This window comes from Mustela erminea, chromosome X (genome assembly GCF_009829155.1).
Source record: "Mustela erminea isolate mMusErm1 chromosome X, mMusErm1.Pri, whole genome shotgun sequence".
In the NCBI taxonomy this organism is placed as follows: Eukaryota; Metazoa; Chordata; class Mammalia; order Carnivora; family Mustelidae; genus Mustela; species Mustela erminea.
This window is the reverse complement of record NC_045635.1, coordinates 87203001-87223954: the sequence shown is the minus strand read 5'-3', so window position 1 is coordinate 87223954 and position 20954 is coordinate 87203001. Positions and strand designations below refer to the sequence as shown.

General features: G+C 37.2%; 1 protein-coding gene across 7 annotated transcripts in view; it reads right to left on the bottom strand.

Moving 5' to 3' along the window:
• IL1RAPL2 (interleukin 1 receptor accessory protein like 2) overlaps window positions 1-20954 on the bottom strand; it is a 1272933-nt gene that overhangs the window by 575423 nt on the left and 676556 nt on the right. For all 7 annotated transcript variants that reach the window (XM_032330924.1, XM_032330929.1, XM_032330930.1 and 4 more), the window contains one exon: window positions 2361-2547. In XM_032330924.1, the coding sequence (XP_032186815.1) occupies window positions 2361-2547 (187 nt within the window). The remainder of the gene's footprint in view (window positions 1-2360; window positions 2548-20954) is intronic.

Genomic DNA, 20954 nt, shown 5'->3' with positions numbered 1-20954 from the left:
AAAAGAAAGCACTTGGGAGCTTTAGGAACTCTTTGGGGTTTAGCTTTTTCTTTTGATCCATTAGTATAGTACAATGACTAAAAGAATGGGCCCAGTAGCCAAAATGCAAGTCATAAACTGTTGTGTGACTTTTGTCAAGTCACTTAATTTATCTGAGTCTCCAGTCACTTCTGGAAAATGGGGATAATAATAATACCTACCTAATACAGTAGTTCTAGAGACTGAGTTAATCAAGGCACTTAAAACAGCATATAAACTGGCATATAGGGAGCACTCGATGTTAGTTATTATTGTGATTAATATTTGTCAATTGTAAAATGCTATAGAAATCTTTGCCCACGCAGAGCTAGAAAAGCTATTTGCTTCACCATTTATTTCTAAGAACGGTGCTTAGCATTTCCCAAGGAAGAAATTGCTTTGTTATACAACGATGATAGTGAGGAATAGAGATGTGAAGAAAGAAGAAAGAATTTAGTAGAAAAATTAGATGAGATAGTTGAATATATAAGAAAAGGAAAAAGTTGATGACCCAGATTTTACTCCTAGGTGCTAACTCTGGAGCTGATCAATTTTCCTTTTTCAAATATAAAATTAAAATAAAACATTCTTCTATCTTCTCACAGGCTTTTCTGCATCAGTGTTTCCTGTGACCAAAGCTAGGTTTAACTCCAGGATCACTGCAGGAAAGAGTAGTGATTAAAAAATTGGACTCTGGAATAGCAAACACTGCCTTGAACACAGAACCAGGTCTTGTTAGCTGAGTAGCTTTGTACAACTTTCTACATCCCTCTGAGCCTTAATATTTTTTCTATAAATGAGGATAATAACATCCCCACAAAGATTTTCATTGAGACTTAAACTGAGATAATATAGAGGCCAAGCTTAGCACAGTGAATGGCATATAGTGAGTGCTTTAATACTGAGAAGGCTGATGATAATTGCATGGAGGACCCCACTAAATTATAGACAGTTATATTAATGAATAATGATCATAATATGTTCCTTTTTATCAGTCAGAATATTATCTTTAACAAGAAAGAAAAGGAAGGACAATTCACATAGAGACTTGAGGTCCCAGGTCACAGCATGCTTTTGGTGTCCACTGGTAAGTTCCCATAGGCATGAAGATGGAGAGGCTTCCAAATATAAAAACACATGACAACTGTAAGAGTTAGGATTTAGGCCTCCCTGGAAACTAAGAATCTGTCATATCCTATAGAAACAACCTGTTCCTTCTTTTATGTGTGTTTGAGTCCAACAATATAAACAACACCTGTGCAGAAAACCCCCTTGGTTACCTCTGACTATAACATGTAAACATACAAATACCATGTGTCAACTACCATGGCTCAGAGTTGGCAGAGAGTACACAGTTGTCTTACAGAACCATAGGGCCCCAGGCTAGCAACCAGAATGTTACAGCTAGAAGGCTGTGTGGTTACTTCTCTACTTCTTCCCATAGATCTAACCTCTGCCCTGTCTGACCTATTCTATGCCTGGGGAATCTGAAGACTATTGATTCTATCTCCTGATTTTGCCCTCTGACTTTTGCTTAATTTTCCCTAGGTGCTAGGAGGAAATCAGAAGGCAGGAGCTAAGAGGGGTTAGGGTGTTTATCCTGCTCAATCCCTTTATCTGCCACAGTTCATACGTTCTTTTAAGGCCACAGCTCTTGTCAGGTCCACTCTGTTATTGCCAGTTTCCAGTGACACTGCTCTTTCTCATTGTCTTTGTAGACCTAGGAGTGGTAATTTATAGCTTCCTTCCCTGTTGGGACTATTACTTGTACTTGTAATAATGGGCCTTTGCTCCTAACAATAAATAATATTTCTATGTCCCTCAAATACATTCTTTCATGTGTTACTTAAATCTTTATCTTCTCACTTGCTTTCATAAGTTTGAGTGGAGGGAGTTTTTACTTATTTTTAGCAGTTGGAGAAGATGGGATTGTACGTGACACCTGCTGATGGAAGTCATTAAAACGAGTACTATAGGGGTGCCTGGGTGGCTCAGTGGGTTAAGCCCCTGCCTTTGGCTCAGGTCATGATCTCGGGGTCCTGGGACCGAGCCCTGCATCGGGCTCTCTGCTCAGCAGGGAGCCTGCTTCCTCCTCTCTCTCTGCCTGCTTCTCTGCTTATTTGTGATCTCTGTCTGTCAAATAAATAAATAGAATCTTTTTTAAAAAAACGAGTACTATATAAAAGTCATACCCCTGAGTGTGGGTTTGTTCATTTTTATCAATGAAATATCTGATACCAAAAACTAGAAATAAAATCTCTCCCTTTTTCTATCCCAAGCCAGCTAGTGACTTAAGATTAAAAAAAAAAAAAAAAAAGGCAATTGACACCATGTTGAGTTACCTTGTACCACACAACATCAGGCTCCTGATCGGACTTTTTAAAGTCATCCATGTCTGGGCAGGAGATCTCCTTTCTTTTAGTGACTTCAGATTTTTCTAAATAGCGTATTCTGCTATTGTAGCACAGGCCTGATTCATTCTCTGCAACAGTCAAGGACATTGACACCTTCATGCAATACGTCGAGTTTCTGTAGGAACGAGAAATAGCAAAACAGCTTTACTGGGTGTTTAAAACTTTATAAGCTATATATTTCAAGATGTTTACCTTTCCATATAGGACTTTGCCTAGAAATCAGAAACAACATCAAAACAACACAGAACAATTTTCCATTTCAACTGACAGGAAGATATAAAACAAAATGCCTCTGACCATCAAGTTGCTACATAGAACAGCTGTACCCATCTTCTAAACTGTAAGACACTTGACTTCTTTCCCACATTGTCACACTGAAGATCTCATAGTGAAAACTTATAAGAAAGTCTGTAATTAGAGCTATAGTTTTTTCTGCCCTGTCCCTATGGCTAGTCCCTTCAAAGGTATTACAAGAGTTGTTTGATTTGTCATTGGTTTCAAACCCAACATTTACTTTTTAAAGATACATACCCCAAACCAGATCAACATACAGAAGATACTTGTTAACTTAAATAGCGTTTTAAATTGTTTACTGAGATATGTCAGGGATCAAATTCTGGGTTCCTACAAAGAACAAATCCTAGTAGAATAATGTTGGTCTAGATTAATTGTATCCACCAACATTAGCATTATAAAGGAATTTCAACATTGAATTTTACCATAAGGCACTTTAGAAGTTGAGCATTAATTGGCTAACTCACGATATAAGGGTATTTATGGAGTTCAATCCTGCTTTCATTACCTTACGTATGCCCCATGATTTTTCCTTATACTGACTAAGCTGCAGAACGTATCAATCACACAAAAGAAAACTGGAAAGTATGAGGAAGAGAGCAGAAGCACCTGGTAAGACTTAGAAGAAAGTCAACTATAAATCTTTTAGTGGGACATGTCAGGATATCTGTTCTAAACATCAAGGGATACCTGCTATTACAAAAACCAAGTGACGGGGCACTTCAAAACCAAGTGTTTTTATAGCCAAGGGATAGCAATCCTGAAAGATGGGATTAGCATGCCAGCCAATAATTCAAGACGACCTCAATAATTGTCAATATTCATACTATTTACTCATTGAAATTCCACAATATGCCAGATACACAAAATGCATAAGTGCAGATGGTCACTGCCCATTGGGTTTACAAATGGAGTCAATCAAAATGACTACCACTCAAATTTCTAGTGACATTAATTACTGGCAAGTACTTCTGACTATGCCCATGTCTGTGTCATCTGAGTAGGATACTATCAAATTACTCCCATTCTAATGTTCAGATGCAACCCCATTACATAATGAAAATTGTGAGCTATTGCTTTTAGCTCACAATTTTATTGTCTCTTCCTCAGTGTAGGTTCCTAGATCCTAGGGATATGCCCACTGGGGATCAAATATAAGACCATTTAATTCTCTTGTTAGATGTCTGACAGCCCCTCTAAAAACCATGAAGCTAAAAACCACCAGAATAAGAAAAACAAAACAAAAATCGTCTAGGCAAGAGGATAAACTTTGGTGCAGTTTGGTTCTTCTTGACCCAACCTTCAGTACTCTGTGCTAAACATTTCCATGTATGTCTCCATGCTTCCTTTGAGGTCCTCCTTCATAATCTGGCCTGTCATAATACTGTCCTTTACTTTTGGATACAGTCACAATGGCATTCCCTCTGTTCCTTATATATACTATACCACTTTGAGCTATGGACTTTTACACTTGCACTTCTCTCCAACCTTCTATCATTTGTTTATTTGTTAAATGTAAGCATGGAATTTGTTGCTTTTGTTCATCATTCTATCCCTGAGATCTAAATGAATAAACAGCAGATGTTCAGTAAATGCTAGTTGATTAGAAGAGAGAGCATCAAAGTATGTTGATTGATGAGACATGTCCTCTCTGTTTTACTTTTGCATCAATCCCCTCATGATACTAACCTCCCTTCCTCATTCTACAGATTCAGGTATTTGGCTGGTCAAATGTCACATTCCTTGTTTAAATATGATTCAGGATAATTTTGTAGGTATACTTGTACCACAAAGATAAGGATTAGTTATGTTTTATGCATCAGCATATTAACAAAGAATATACTAGTTACAAGTAAGAGACAAGGAGGACTAAGGTAGGAATAGGAAATGGAGGGAAGATAGATGGTCACAGTTTTTTTTAAAGGTATTGAACACAGAAGAAAGAATTACCTCTTGGATTTACAAAGTATTCTGAATAGTTCTTAATGTTACAGACTCATCATATCTGCTCTATGGTATTCATCCCTACAGATGAAAGAGAATTACTTGTTAAATACCTTCCCATTATTATGGTGTGCCATCAAGGAAAGAGAGCTATTGACTTGCAGTCTCAACAATAAAAGAATACAGAATGTCCAGTGCCCTGAAAGAAGCTTACTATTCCAAATATATTTAGCCCTGGCGGGGAAAACATACTCTAAGTAAGGGACCAACATAATACAGTGGTTTCTTAACAAAGCACCAGCTTTGAACTAAGATCCACTGGGTTCAACTAGTTCTGTGTCCTTGAACAAATAATGTAAAATCTTTCAGTCTCAGTTTCTTCAGTTGACAAATGAGGATAAGAAAATCTTTATGGTGATTCCACTGGAGGTTGGAGACAGGAATTCCTTTCATTATGCAACCATGAGCAAAAATATGTTTACCATTTTCAGTTGGAATGATCACAATAACTGACCTCTCTAGTCTGTTTTAACTGTTAAGCAAAATTATATATATATATATATATATATATATATATATATATATATATATATATATAAAAACTTATAATAGAGCATCTGGTACATAGTAGGTATTTGATAAATTGTGGTTAGAATTATTATTACTATTAGGATTAGTTGTTACATATTACTAATAAATAATATTATAATTTATAAGTGATATAGTAATTACAATCAATAACCAGTATAATAAAAACAATACATTGGCAGCAATGGGTGAAGATGTGCCACTGGGTTAGGGGTGCTACTTTATAGGAAAGAGTCTAAAAGAGGTCAGTTGGGCAATAGGCCTAGTACCAGAGGGTCATGGAAGTCTGAAAGGTTCAAAAAGATACACTGACATAGACACAAAATAGTGAATCAAAAGAAAATTATCTAATGCAGGGAGAAACTTCCAGTTTATATGAGCAGTAGCTACTTGGCAAAGGCCTGAAACTTGGAGGTCAAATTGTTAGCAAAAGTTTCACTAAAATTTCTGGAACTTTCTTAGACAAATGCCTTCTATAATAAAGCTCAGGCCTCTAGGTAAATTTTCGAGGGACAAAAAATAAGAGATGATCTTACGTGTTCCTTCCCCAAGCCCTCCAAATTATAAGCTATGCAGGTCACACCAAAAGCACCTTTATTATCTTGGGATGGGGATGAGGGTAGGAAACCCAACCTGGGGATGGCTGATGGATTGAAGGAGAAAATGTTTCAGTTTTCTCTAACTCTCATCCACAGATAACCTTAGGTTCAGTCTCTGCATGAATTCTTTCTTGCTCTGGTCTCCAGCATGTGAAAGGCTGTTGACAAATTGCTTGTTAACCCATGAACAAGCCCCAGTATAGAGTACTTGATGATGACCCAAGGTCTCTGGAACTTGAAGACAAGGCCAGGTATGAGTCCTACTGTCTCCATCACTGACCTGGGGTTGGTATGACCAAGGCTGCCTGACAGTCTAAGACTCAGGTTCATTTTTATTAGCTGTATAATCCAGCCCTGGCACAGTTCCCACTAATAATCTTGCATTATTTAGATTTTATTTAGAAAAATGCCCCAGGCCAGTTCTATTTAAAATGTTTCCTGCAACTGGGACCTAGAAATGTTACTTTTCTTTCATTAGGTACAATTAGAGCTGTGCCAGTTTGAGGAAGCAGACTGACAAGTGTGCAACAATGGGGCTTCTACTTATTTTCTGACCTCCCTTCACATCCTGAGGAGGACAAGGAGAATACTCAGGCTCAATATGAGCAAAGGGCCTATGCAGTGTTATTACAGAAGGGCACTTACAAATGTATGCATTTCTAATCCTTTAAGTACTTCAGTATCTCTTATTTTACTTAATTCTGCCAGTAATACAGGAAACTGTGCAGGTTAAGTATCATCTACACTTTGCAGAGGAGTAAAATGTAGACACAGAGAGGACAAATAATTCAGTTAAGCCCATATAACTGGTTAGTGGATTAGAACAACTGTTAGCTGTTAGCCCCTGGCTATTAGCCCCGGCTACTCTCACAACTTGATGTTAACCAAACTAAGTTGTGGTTATTCATACACACTTGGGGAAGCTCACAGGAAAAAAATGTAGATGTGTAAATATAACAGTTAAAGAATAATGTTAATAGGCACAGCACAAAATAATTTGCAAATTTATGAATAAACCTCACTTCCTATTCCAAAGTTTTCATGTTCATTACTTTAGGTCATAATTTATACTTTTTCCCAGAAGTATTTCTAAGGGAAATTGTTGATCAATCTTGGGTTCCCTGACAGGAAAAGTAAGATCCAGGATTCAAAACATACATGAAGAATCCAGGGGTCTTTTTCTAACTCCCATTTATACAATATGCTTATACTACAACATCTTAAGTTTTATTTCTGAATTTGAGTTTATGTAAATTTTTTTTAAGATTTTATTTATTTATTTGAGAGAGAGACAGTGAGAAAGAACATGAGCGAGGAGGTCAGAGGGAGAAGCAGACTCCCCGTGGAGCTGGGAGCCCGATGTGGGACTCGATCCCGGGACTCCAGGATCATGACCTGAGCCGAAGGCAGTCGTCCAACCAACTGAGCCACCCAGGCGTCCCTTATTTTTATTTTTTAAGATCTTATTTATTTATTTGACAGAGAGAGAAATCACAAGTAGGCAGAGAGGCAGGCAGAGAGAGAGGGGAAAGGAAGCAGGCTCCCTGCTCAGTAGAAAGCCTGATTCGGGGCTCGATTCCAGGACCCTGGGATCATGACCTGAGCTGAAGGCAGAGGCTTTAACCCACTGAGCCAGCCAGGCATCCCATATGTAAATTTTTTATATCATCAGTACTGACTGATTTAAATTAAATTAAATAAATTAGGGAACTTTTTTCATATTTAAAAGCAGAAGCCAGGGTGCCTGGGTGGCTCAGTTGGTAAAGTGTCCCACTTGATTTCAGCTCAAGTCATGGATTGAGCCCTGCCTTGGGCTCCATGCTCACAGAGTCTGTTTATCTCTCTCCCTCTGCTCCTCCTCCTCCTTTCTCTCAAAAATAAATAAATAAATAAATAAATAAATAAATAAAAGAAAGCAGAAACCCAGATAAAGTGCCTCAGGACATATTTGAAACTTTTCTAATTGGTTCCTTCAATTGTGTTATCCTCATTTCAAATTACTTTCTTTGCAAATCCCAGAACTATCTAATGATCAGTAAACTAAAACAAAATTAGTTTTTTGGCATTTTTGAAATGTCAGTTGACTGCTGTGCATCACTACCGTTTAATCAATCTACCACCCTTGCATGATATTGTCCTTCTTAATTTGCAAATTCAGGGAAAGCCAGCAAATCAATAAATAAACAAGATCTTGATGGTGGCCATGTAAGCCATAATTCACTAAGGAGTGTGTAACAACTCACCTGCTGAATCAACTAGTGAAAAAAATAAAATTTTTACAAATATTTAAAATTTTTAAAAATTAGAAAAATAAAAAAATAAAATAAACAATATCTTGGGCCCCTTTGGTGAATTCCATTCCTCCAAACTTATTACAAAAGTAAGAAATTTGTATTGAAAATTAAGCACATATAACTAGAAACTGCAATGTTAATGATTTAAAAGAACAAGAAGAGAAAAAGAGAAAAGACACAAATTACTAATATAAGAAAGAAAAGAGGGAATGTCACTATAGTTCCCATGATATCAAAAGTATAATGAAGGAATAGTACAAACAACACTATGCCCACAAATTTGATAACCTAGATGAAATAGACCAATTTCTTGAAAGGCACAATCTACCAAAATTCATACAAGAAGAAAGAGACAATATGAATAAGGCTGATAGCTATTGAAGAAATTGAATCAATAATTAACCTTCCAAAATATAAAACACCAGGCCCAGATGGATTCACTGGTGAATTCTACCAAATATTTAAGGATTAAATTATACAAATTCTCTACAATCTCCTTCAGAAGATAAAAGCAGAGGAAATACTTCTTAACTCATTCTATGAGATCAGCATTACCTTAATATCAAAACCAAAGAACCTCTTTCATGAACATAAATGCACAATCCTCAACAAAATATTAGGAAATAAAATCCAGTAATGTCTAAAAATAATTATATACCACAATCAAGTGGGATTTATCCCAGCTGTGGAAGCTGGTTCAAAAATTCAAAAATCAATTAATGTAGTTTATCATATTAACAAGCTAAAAAAGGAAAAAATTTACATGACTCTATCTGTAGATGCAGGGAAAGCATTTGACAAAATCCAACATCAATTTATGATAAAATCAACAAACTAGGAATAGAGGGAAAATTCCTCAACTTGGTAAAGAGTATTTATGAAAAACCTAAAGCTAACATCATACTTAGTGGTAAGAAACTACAAGATTTCCCACTAAAATTAAGAATAAGGCAAAGATGTGTCATCTCACCATTCCTATTTAACACCATACCAAAACTCTTGGTTAATGCAATAGATATGAAAAGGAAATATCTGATTGATTCAGAAGGAAAATATAAAAGTATCTTTTTTCATGGATATATGATTGATCTATGCAGATAGATGATCTATGCAGAAAATCTGAAAGAGCTGACAAAACCTGAAATTAGTAAGCAATTATAACATGGTTCCAGGATATAAGGTTAATACACAAAATCCAATTGCCCTCACATATGCCAGCAATTAAAAAGTTTTTAATTTGAAATTAATAACATGATACTACTAACATTAGAAACCCCAAAAATGTCATACCTCAGGTATGTACCTAACAAAGTAAGGTATATACCTAACAAAGTACCTATAAGATCTACATGATGATGACTAAAAAACTGAGAAGAACAAAGTTCTTCTGAACTGAGAACAACAAAGTTGGAGGACTGATGCTACCTGACTTCAACACCTACTTTATTATTTTTTTCAATGCCTACTTTAAAGCCACAGTAATTAAGACAAAACAGACAAACACATAAATGGAACAGAATATCAAGCGTGCAAATAGACCTCGATAAATATAGTCAACTGAACTTTGAGAGAGAAGCAAAGGCAACACAATGGAGCAAAGAATGTCTTTTCAATGAATGGTACTGGAGTGCCTGGGTGGCTCACCAATTAAGCAACTGACTCCTAGTTTCAACTTAGGTCATGATCTCAGTGTTGTGAGATTTAGTCCCATGTAGGGCTTCATGCTCAGCGGGAAATCTTCTTGAGATTCTCTTCCTCTCCTTCTGCCTCTCCTTCTCTCTCTCTCTCTCAAATAAATTTTTAAAAAATAAAATAATAAAAAATAAAAATAGATAAATGGCATTGGCAAAACTGGATATCCAAATCTAAAAAAAAAAAAATCTAGATACAGATCTTCACACCCATCATGAAAAATAATTCAAAATGGATCACAGAACTAAATGCAATGCAAATGTAAATGTTAATGCAATTTAGTAAAAACACAGAACTAAATGCAATGCAAATGTAAGATGCAAAACTATAAAATTCTGAAAAAACACAGGAGAAAACCTAAATGACCTTGGACATGGCAATGATTTTTTTTTAATTACAACATCAAAGTCATGATCTATGAAAGAAATAACTGAATGTGAATAAAATTTAAAACTTATGTTCTACCGTAGACAATGCCAACAGAATTAGGAAACAGAGAAGCACAGACTGGGAGAAAATATTAGCAGAAGACACATCTACTCAAGGAATATTATCCAAAATATGAAAAGAATTTTTTAAACTCAACAGTAAGAAAACAAACAAAAAATTAAATACATCAAAGACCTTAAAAAAAACCTCATCAAATAGGTAAGATATACAGATGGCAAGCATTTGAAAAGATGTATATAATATGTCACCAGGGAAATGCAAATGAAAACAAACATGAGCCACAATTGTACACCTATTAGAATGCGCCAAATCCAGAATACTGACAATAGCAAATGCTAGTGAGTATGTGGGGCAATAGAAATTCTTTCATTGCTGATGGGAATGCAAAATGGTACAGCCACTTGGAATACAGTTTGGCTGTTTTTTTTTTCCACAAAACTAAATTTACCCTTACCATATGATCTACCATTGGTGTTCAAAGGAGTAGAAAAATTATGTCCACACAAAAGCCTACCCACAGATGTTTGTGGAAGTTTTGTTCATAATTGCCAAAATTTGGAAGCAACCAAGATATCTTTTAGTAGATCAACGTGTAAATAAACTGTGGCATATCTTCACAGTGGAATACTATTAAGTGCCATAAAGAAATGCTCTTTCAAGCCATGAAAAAGATATGGAGAAACCTTAAATGCATATTACTAAGTAAAAGAAGCCAATCTGAAAAAGCTACATACTGTAGGATTCCAACTTTTGGAAAAGGCAAAACTATGGAAACACTAAAAAGATCAGTGGTTGCCCAAGGTTGGGAGGAAGGATCAATAGGTGGAACACAGAGGACTTTAAGGGCAGTGAAATACTCTGTATGATATATGTCATTATACATGTACCCAAATTCATAGCATGTACAACAAGAGTGAACCACAATGAAAACTATGGACTTTAGGTGATAATGATGTGTCAATGCAGGTTTATCAATTGTAACAGGTGTTCACTATGGCAGAGGATGCAGATAAGAGGGTATGTATATGTGGGGGCAGGAGGTATATGGGAAATTTCTGTACCTTCCTCTCAATTTTACTGTGAATCTGAAACATCTCTTTAAAAAAAAAAAAAAAAAAAGCCTTAAAAGAAAGAGTAGGACAGGGGCACCTGGGTGGCTCAGTGGATTAAAGGCTCTGCCTTCGACTCAGGTCATGATCCCAGGGTCCTAGGATCGAGCCCTGCATCAGGCTCCCTGCTTAGCAGGGAGCCTGCTTCTCCCTCTCTCTCTCTCTGCCTGCCTCTCTGCCTACTTTTGATCTCTGTCTGGCAAATAAGTAAATAATTTTTTTTTTAAAAAAGAGTAGGACAGGCAAAGCTCTGATCAATGTCTTAATATTATCATTTTATGAGGAGCTGCAACCTTTCAGATACTTCAAATGACATTCATTGAACATCTGCTATGTGCAAGGTTGCTTATATATGTATGATAAAACAGATAGAAACTTAATACAATCATAAAAATATCCATGTTACGTAAATAATGCTGCAATAAAAATAGAAACTAAATAAATGAACAAAAGGAAAAAAAGAGACAAACCGAAAAACAGACTCTTAACTATAGAGAACAAATGATTACCAGAGGGAAGGTGAGTGGGAGGATTGGTGAAATAGGTGAAAGGATTAAGAGTACACTTATCTTGAGGAGCACCGAGTAACAGAATTGTTGATTCACTGTATTATACACCTGAAAATAATGTAACACTGTATGTTAACTATCTTAGAATTAAAATTTTTTAAAAAGGGACTTGTCCCAATGGGGAGTCCCCCCCCAAAAAAAAACAACAGCAAAAATTTCCGTGCTAAGTTGGGGAAACAAAGGATCTTTTGAAAAACTTATTTTTATCCTTTTTAGCATAGTTTAATCTTATCTAGAGCTGTGAATATTTGGGGGTATTTTTTTAGTTGTTTTAGTTTTTTTTTTTTAACAAAAAGTGTCACCATTTGAAAATGATATCTCTAGTCTATAAGAATGTCAATATACTAGATTTGATTTTATGCATTTTTTTCCATTAGACAGAAACCTGATAATAAACAATCAAGGATTTATTGGAGGTATAAACAGAATACTTTTTTAACTATTCTCACTTGCTGACATGAACATTCAGCCTTCATCATGACACTGATTATCTCCAAACCAGGATTATTCAAACAAAACTTCTTTCTGGTTCATGATGCATTCAGAGAAAAGGTCAACTCACAGACTTGAATTGAACTGGATTTGAGTAGCTCACTGCTTGAGAATGTGGCCTCTGAAGGAAGAGAGTTTTGGGTTCATATCCCAGATCTCTCATATCCTAACCTCGAAACTCTAGACAGGTCACTGAGCTTCTTTTTTGTATATGTAAAATGAAAATTAAAGAAAAGTTATCCATGAAAGGTTATTATATTACAAAAGTGTTAACACCTGTGAAGATCTGGGATTTTACCATACTTGCAAGCTAATAATTCAAGCTGCCTGTTTCATGGGTATTGGTAAAAGACGAGAGACTACTGGGTCAGAAACAGACAGTTAATTATTCAAAACAGTGAAAGTAGCCAAAGTATCAGCATTGTGATTCTTCCCTAACAATCCCTATAGGACAATACAAAGAGGGCCAAATGACACCTGCACAAGCCGTGGGTTGCGTTAAAGGATAAGTGTGCCAAGTTTAGAAAATACAAACCTTTTATAATGGGTCATAAGCATGCCTGCCCTTTGCTCCAAAGGGAGCCACTAGCTATATTTTCCAAGGCTGTAAGCAAACCTTCCCTTTGCTCTGGTGAAAGACACTATTTTCTATCTTTTGTGACTGTTCTCTGTATATACATCCTTGAAAAGGTAATCTGGGAAAAGGGATAGTGAGTGCCTCTGTCATAAAACATATAGAAGTGCAAGAGATCCACGGAGAATTGTCTTCCAACAACGAGACAGTTCATTTAAGATGCTCAGCATAGTACCTAGTTTATGGAAAGTGCTCAATAAAAATTAACACTTTTTAATATCATCACCACTATTAATACACCATCTACTGACTCTCAAGCCAAACTGTAATTTAAATCAAGATGTTTTGTTTTTTTGTGGAGCATAAGGAATAATATGGGGGACATTAGGAGAAGGAAAGGAAAAGTGAATTGGAGGAAATCAGAGGGGGAGATGAACATGAAAGACTGTTGACTCTGAGAAACAAACTGAGGGTTTTGGAGGGGATGGGAGTGTGGGTGATGTTAACCTGGGGGTGGTATTAAGGAGGCACATATTGCATGGAGTACTGGGTGTGGTGCATAAACAATGAATCTTGGAATACTGAAAAAATAAAATAATTCTTCTTTTTTAAAGATTTTATTTATTTATTTGACAGACAAACAGGCAGAAAGGCAGGCAGAGAGACAGAGGAGGAAGCAGGCTCCCCGCTGAGCAGAGAGCCTGACATGGGAGTCGATCCTAGGACCCTGAGATCATGATCTGAGCCAAAGGCAGAGGCTTTAATCCACTGAGCCACCCAGGGGCCCCTAAAATAATTTTTAAAAAAAAAGATGTTTTGTTTTTTGTTGTTTAAAAAGAGAGCAGCCAATGAACCAGATTATAGTGGAAATTTTATATATTCTAAAAACTACTTGCTTAACAATCTACACATTTAATGCAATCCCTACCAAAATCCCATCCATTTTTTTTCAAAGAAATGGAACAAATTTATATGGAACCAGAAAAGACCCCAAATAGCCAGAAGAATGTTGAAAAGAAAACCAAAGTTGGTGGCATCATAATTCCAGACTTCAAGCTTTATTACAAAGCTGTCATCATCAAGACAGTATACTACTGGCACAAAAACAGACACATAGATCAATGGAACAGAATAGAAATCCCAGAAATAGACCCTCAGCTCTATGGTCAACTAATCTTCAACAAAGCAGGAAAGAATGCCAATGGAATAAAGACAGTCTCTTCAACAAATGGTGTTGGGAAAATTGGACAGCCACATGCAGAAAAGTGAAACTAGGCAATTTCCTTACACCACACATGAAAATAGACTCAAAATGGATGAAGGACCTCAATGTGAGAAAGGAATCCATCAAAATCCTTAAGGAGAACACAGGCAGTAACCTCTTCGACCTCAGCCACAGCAACTTCTTCTTAGGAACATCACCAAAGGCAAGGGAAGCAAGGGCACAAATGAACTATTGGGGCTTCATCAAGATCAAAAGCTTTTGCACAACAAAGGAAATAGTTAACAAAACCAAAAGACAACTGACAGAATGGGAGAAAATATTTGTAAATGACATATCAGATAAAGGGCTAGTATCCAAAATATAAAGAACATAACAAACTCAAAACCCAAAGAGCAAATAATCCAATCAAGAAATGGGGCAGAGGAATGGAACCAGTGTTCATGTACTAGAGGCAGAACAGTCTCCCCCAAAGATTATAGATTCTTGAAAGTCCTCGAGACACCTAATAGTAAAAATGAGGAATTATAATTGTAGGCAGGCCCTCTTGAAGGCAGCTAGGACAAAGAAGCTCCTTACGTACAGAGGAAAGCCCATCAGAATAACGTCAGACTTGTCCACAGAAACCTGGCAAGCCAGAAAGGGCTGGAAAGATATATTCAGGGCAATAAATGAGAAGAACATGCAGCCAAGAATACTTTATCCAGCAAGACTGACATTCAAAATGGATGGAGAGATAAAGAGTTTCCAAGACCGGCAAGGCTTAAAAGAGTATGCGACCACCAAGCCAACCTTGCAGAAAATATTAAGGAGGGTTCTGTAAAAGAGCAAAAATCCTAAGAATATCATTGAACAGAAATATAGAGACAATCTACAGAAAGAAAGACTTCAAAGGTAACATGATGTCAATAAAAACGTATCTATCAATAATCACTCTCCATGTGAATGGCCTAAATGCGCTCATAAAATGGCATAGGGTTGCTGATTGGATAAAACGACAGGACCCATCCATATGTTGTCTACAAGAGACCCACTTTGAACCTAAGGATACACCCAGACTGAAAGTGAAGGGATGGAGAAGCATCTTTCAAAAGAAGGCCAGGGTAGCGATTCTCATATCAGATGAATTAGATTTTATTTTTTATTTTTTTAAAGATTTTATTTATTTATTTGACAGAGAGAGATCACAAGTAGGCAGAGAGGCAGGCAGAGAGAGAGAGAGAGGAGGAAGCAGGCTCCCTGCTGAGCAGAGAGCCCGATGCGGGACTCGATCCCAGGACCCTGAGATCATGACCTGAGCCGAAGGCAGCGGCTTAACCCACTGAGCCACCCAGGCGCCCTTAAACGAAAGATTGTAGTCAGAGATACAGGAGGACACTACATAGTTCTTAAAGGGACTATCCCCCAAGATGACCTAACAATTGTAAATATCTATGCTGCCAATATGGGAGCAGCCAATTACACAAGAAAACTATTAATCAAGATAAAGAGTCATATTGATATAAATACATTAATAGTAGGAGATCTTAACATGCCACTCCAGTAATAGACAGATCATCCAAGCAGAAAATCAATAAAGAAACAAGAGCATTGAATGACACATTGGACAAAATGGATGTCATAGATATATACAGAACATTCCACACTAAAGCAACAGAATACTCATTCTTCTCAAGTGCACATGGAACCTTCTCAAGAATAGACCACATACTGGCTCACAAATCAGGACTCAACTGATACCAAAAGACTGAGATTATTCCCTGCATATTCTCAGATCACAATGCTTTGAAACTGGAGCTCAATCACAAGGAAAAGTTTGGAAGGAACTCAAATACCTGGAAGCTAAAGACCACCTTGCTTAAGAATGCTTGGATCAACCAGGAGATCAAAGAAGAACGTAAACAATTCATGGAAACCAATGAGAATGAAGACACTTCAGTCCAAAACCTATGAGATACAGCAAAGGCGGTCCTAAGGGGGAAATACATAGCCATCCAAGCCTCCCTCAAAAGAATTGAAAAATCCAGAATACACCGGCTTTGTCTACACCTTAAAGAACTGGAGAATCAACAACAAATCAAACCAACTCCACACATAAGAAGGGAAATAATCAAGATTAGAGCAGAGATCAATGAGGTAGAAACTAGAGATAAAGTAGAAAGTATCAATGAAACATGAAACTGGTTTTTTGAAGGAATCAATAAGACCGATAAACCATTGGCTACACTAATACAAAATAAAAGAGAAAAAGCTCAAATCAATAAAATTATGAATGAAAAGGGAGAGATCACAACTAACACCAAGGAAGTAGAAACAATCATCAGAAGTTATTATTAACAGTTATATGCCAATAACTTAAGCAACCTAGAGGAAATGGATGCATTCCTGGAAAACTATAAACTCCCAAAACTGAACCAGGAAAAAATTGACAACCTGAATAGACTGATATCTAGTAATGAGATTGAAGCAGTGATCAAAAACCTCCCAAAAAACAAGAGCCCAGGACCTGATGGATTCCCTGGGGAATTCTACCAAACTTTCAAAGAAGAAATAACACCTATTCTCCTGAAATTGTTTCAAAAAATTGAAGCAGAAGGAAAACTTCCAGACTCTTTCTATGAAGCCAGCATTACCCTGATCCCCAAACCAGGCAAAGACCCTACCAAAAAGGAAAATTTCAGACCAATATCACTGATGAACATCAATGCCAAGATTCTCAACAAGATCTTAGCAAAGAGGATCCGACAGCACATTAAAAAGATTATCCACCATGACCAGGTGGGATTCATACCTGGGTTACAAGGATGGTTCAACATTCAAAATCAATCAATGTGATAGAACAAATCAATAAGAGAAGAGAGAATAACCACGTGGTCCTCTCAATGGATGCAGAAGGAGCATTTGACAAAATCCAGCATCCGTTCCTGATTAAAATGCTTTAAAGTATAGGGATAGAGGGAACATTCCTGAACTTCATAAAATCTATGAAAGACCCACAGCAAATATCATCCTCAATGGGAAAAAGCTTGCAAGCCTTCCCGTTGAGATCAGGAACAAGACAAGGATGCCCACTTTCACCACTCTTGTTCAACATAGTATTAGAAGTCCTAGCAACAGCAATCAGACAACAAAGAGAAATAAAAGGTATCCAAATTGGCAATGAAGAAGTCAAACTCTCTCTCTGTGCAGGTGACATGATTCTTTATATGGAAAACCCAAAAGACTCCACCTCCAAACTACTAGAACTCATACAGCAATTCAGCAACGTGACAGGATACAAAGTCAATGTACAGAAATCAGTGGCTTTCTTATACATTAACAAAGAAAATTCAGAAAGGGACATTAGAGAATCGATTCCATCTACTATAGCACCAACAACCATAATATACCTGGGAATAAACGTAATCAAAGAGGTAAAGGATCTGTACTCCAGGAACTACAGAACACTCATGAAAGAAACTGAAGAAGACACAAAAAGATGGAAGACCATTCCATGCTCTTGGATCAGAAGAATAAACATTGTTAAAATGTCTATACTGCCTAGAGCAATCTATGCTTTTAATGCCATTCCGATCAAAATTCCACCAGTATTCTTTAAGGAGCTGGAGCAAATGATCCAAAAATTTGTATGGAACCAGAAGAGACCCCGAATCACTAAGGAAATGTTGAAAAAAAAAAAAAACTGGGGGCATCACGTTACCTGATTTCAAGCTTTATTACAAAGCTGTGATCACCAAGACAGCATGGTACTGGCATAAAAACAGACACATAGACCTGTGGAACAGAGTAGAGAGCCCAGATATGGACCCTCAACTCTATGGTCAAATAACCTTCGACAAAGCAGGAAAAAATATACAGTGGAAAAAAGACAGTCTCTTCAATAAATGGTGATGGGAAAATTGGACAGCTATATATAGAAGAATGAAACTCGACCATTCTCTTACACCATACACAAAGATAAACTCGCAATGGGTAAAAGATCTCAACGTGAGACAGGAATCCATCAGAATCCTAGAGGAGAACATAGGCAGTAACCTCTTCGATATCAGCCACAGCAACTTCTTTCAAGATATGTCCCCAAAGGCAAAGGAAACAAAAACAAAAATTAACTTTTGGGACTTCATCAAGATCAAAAGCTTCTGCATAGCAAAGGAAACAGTCAGCAAAACAAAGAGGCAACCCACAGAATGGGAGAAGATATTTGCAAATGACAGTACAGACAAAAGGTTGATATCCAGGATCTATAAAGAACTCCTCAAACTCAACACACACAAAACAGATAATCATATCAAAACATGGGCAGAAGATATGAACAGACACTTCTCCAATGAAGACATACAAATGGCTATCAGACACATGAAAAAATGTTCATCATCACTAGCCATCAGGGAGATTCAAATTAAAACCACATTGAGATACCACCTTACACCAGTTAGAATGACCAAAATTAACAAGACAGGAAACAACGTGTGTCAGAGAAGATGTGGAGAAAGGGGAACCCTCTTCCACTGTTGGTGGGAATGCAAGTTGGTGCAGCCACTTTGGAGAACAGTGTGGAGATTCCTCAAGAAATTAAAAATAGAGCTTCCCTATGACCCTGCCATTGCACTACTGGGTATTTACCCCAAAGATACAGATGTAGTGAAAAGAAGGGCCATCTGTACCCCAATGTTTATAGCAGCAATGGCCACGGTCGCCAGACTGTGGAAAGAACCAAGATGCCCTTCAATGGACGAATGGATAAGGAAGATGCGTTCCATATACACTATGGAGTAGTATGCCTCCATCAGAAAGGATGAATACCCAACTTCTGTAGCAACATGGACGAGACTGGAAGAGATTACGCTGAGTGAAATAAGTCAAGCAGAGAGAGTCAATTTTCATATGGTTTCACTTATTTGTGGAGCATAACAAACAACATGGAAGACACAGGGAGAAGGAGAGGAGAATGGAATTGAGGGAAATTGGAAGGGGAGGTGAACCATGAGAGACTATGGACTCTGAAAAACAATCTGAGGGTTTTGAAGGGGTGGGGGGGTGGGAGGTTGGGGGAGCCAGGTGATGAGTATTGAGGAGGGCACGTATTGCATGGAGCACTGGGTTTGGTGCAAAAACAATGAATTCTGTTACGCTGAAAAGAAATTAAAAAAAAAAAAAGAAATAAAGAAATGAGCAGAGGACATGACCAGACTTTTCTGCAAAGAAGACATTCAAATGGCCAACAGACACATCAAAAAGTGCTCCACATCACTCGGCATCAGGGAAATACAAATCAAAACCACAATGGGATGCCACCTCCCACCAGTCAGAATGGCTACAATGAATAAGTCAGGAAATGACAGATGCTGGCGAGGATGCGGAGAAAGGTGGACCCTCCTACACGGTTGGTGGGAATGCAAGCTGCTGCAACCATTCTGGAAACAGCATGAGGTTCCTCAAAAAGTTTAAAATAGAGCCACCTTATGACCCAGCAATTGCACTACTGGGTATTTACCCTAAAGATACAAACGTAGTGATCCGAAGGGGCACGTGCACCCGAATGTTTATAGCAGCAATGTCCACAAGAGCCAAACTATGGAAAGAACCTAGATGTCCATCAAAAGCCCAATGGATAAAGAAGAAGTGGTGTATATATATAATGGAATACTATGCAGCCATCAAAAGAAATGAAATCTTGCCATTTGTGATGGCAGGGATGGAACTAGAGGGTATTATGCTTAGCAAAATAAGTCAATCAGAGAAAAACAACTGTCATATGATCTCCCTGATATGAGGAAGTAGAGAAGAATATGGGGGTTTGGGGGATAGGAAAAGGGTAAATGAAACAAGATGGGATCGGGAGGGAGACAAACCATAAGATACTCTCAGTGTCACAAAACAAACTGAGGGTGGTGGGGGGGAGGGGGACAGGGAGAGGGGGGTGGGGTTATGGACATTGGGGAGGGTATGTGATATGGTGAGTGCTTTGAAGTGTGTAAACCTGGCGATTCACAGACCCGTACCCCTGGGGCTAATAATTCATTATATGTTTATTAAAAAAATTAAAAATTAAACTAAAACAAAAAAAACCTACTTGCTTAAGATAAAATTTTATTACTGAAATGTCATACACCTTGATTTCAAAACAAACTTTTATTTGGGGGTTGAGCATTTAAGTCAGGTACCTAATCAAGAAAAAAATTATATATATGAGATAATGCATTCATAGATAATTGAGAATTACAGATCTTTTCGGTGGTAAGTTTAAGTAACTATTCACAAGGAAAGTAATTGCAATCTGTCACCTAAGGGAATAAGTAGCTAGTTTAAAATCTGTCTGCCAATAACTGACTGAAATGTGGTAAAGGTAAGGGAATAATCAGAGTAAACTCAAAACATTCCCTGCCATCACCATCATCCCCAACATTTTATGAGTGACCCCTGCTTTATTATTTGGTTGAAGAAAATTTTAAAAGAATCAATCAGCTTCACATCATACCATAGCCAAAATGCTCTTCAGAAACCTTTGGAGAACCCTGTCATTTCTGTTAAAAACAAAAACAAAACACTCCTCTAGAAAACTTCCTCAACCAATTTCACTAACTCTAATAACTATTTATTTCTTCACTGCTTTTTATTTAGATCACACTATTTAAATCTAGCAATATGTTATTTTGTAATTATTCCTATAGTATTCACAAAAGTTTTGCTTTATT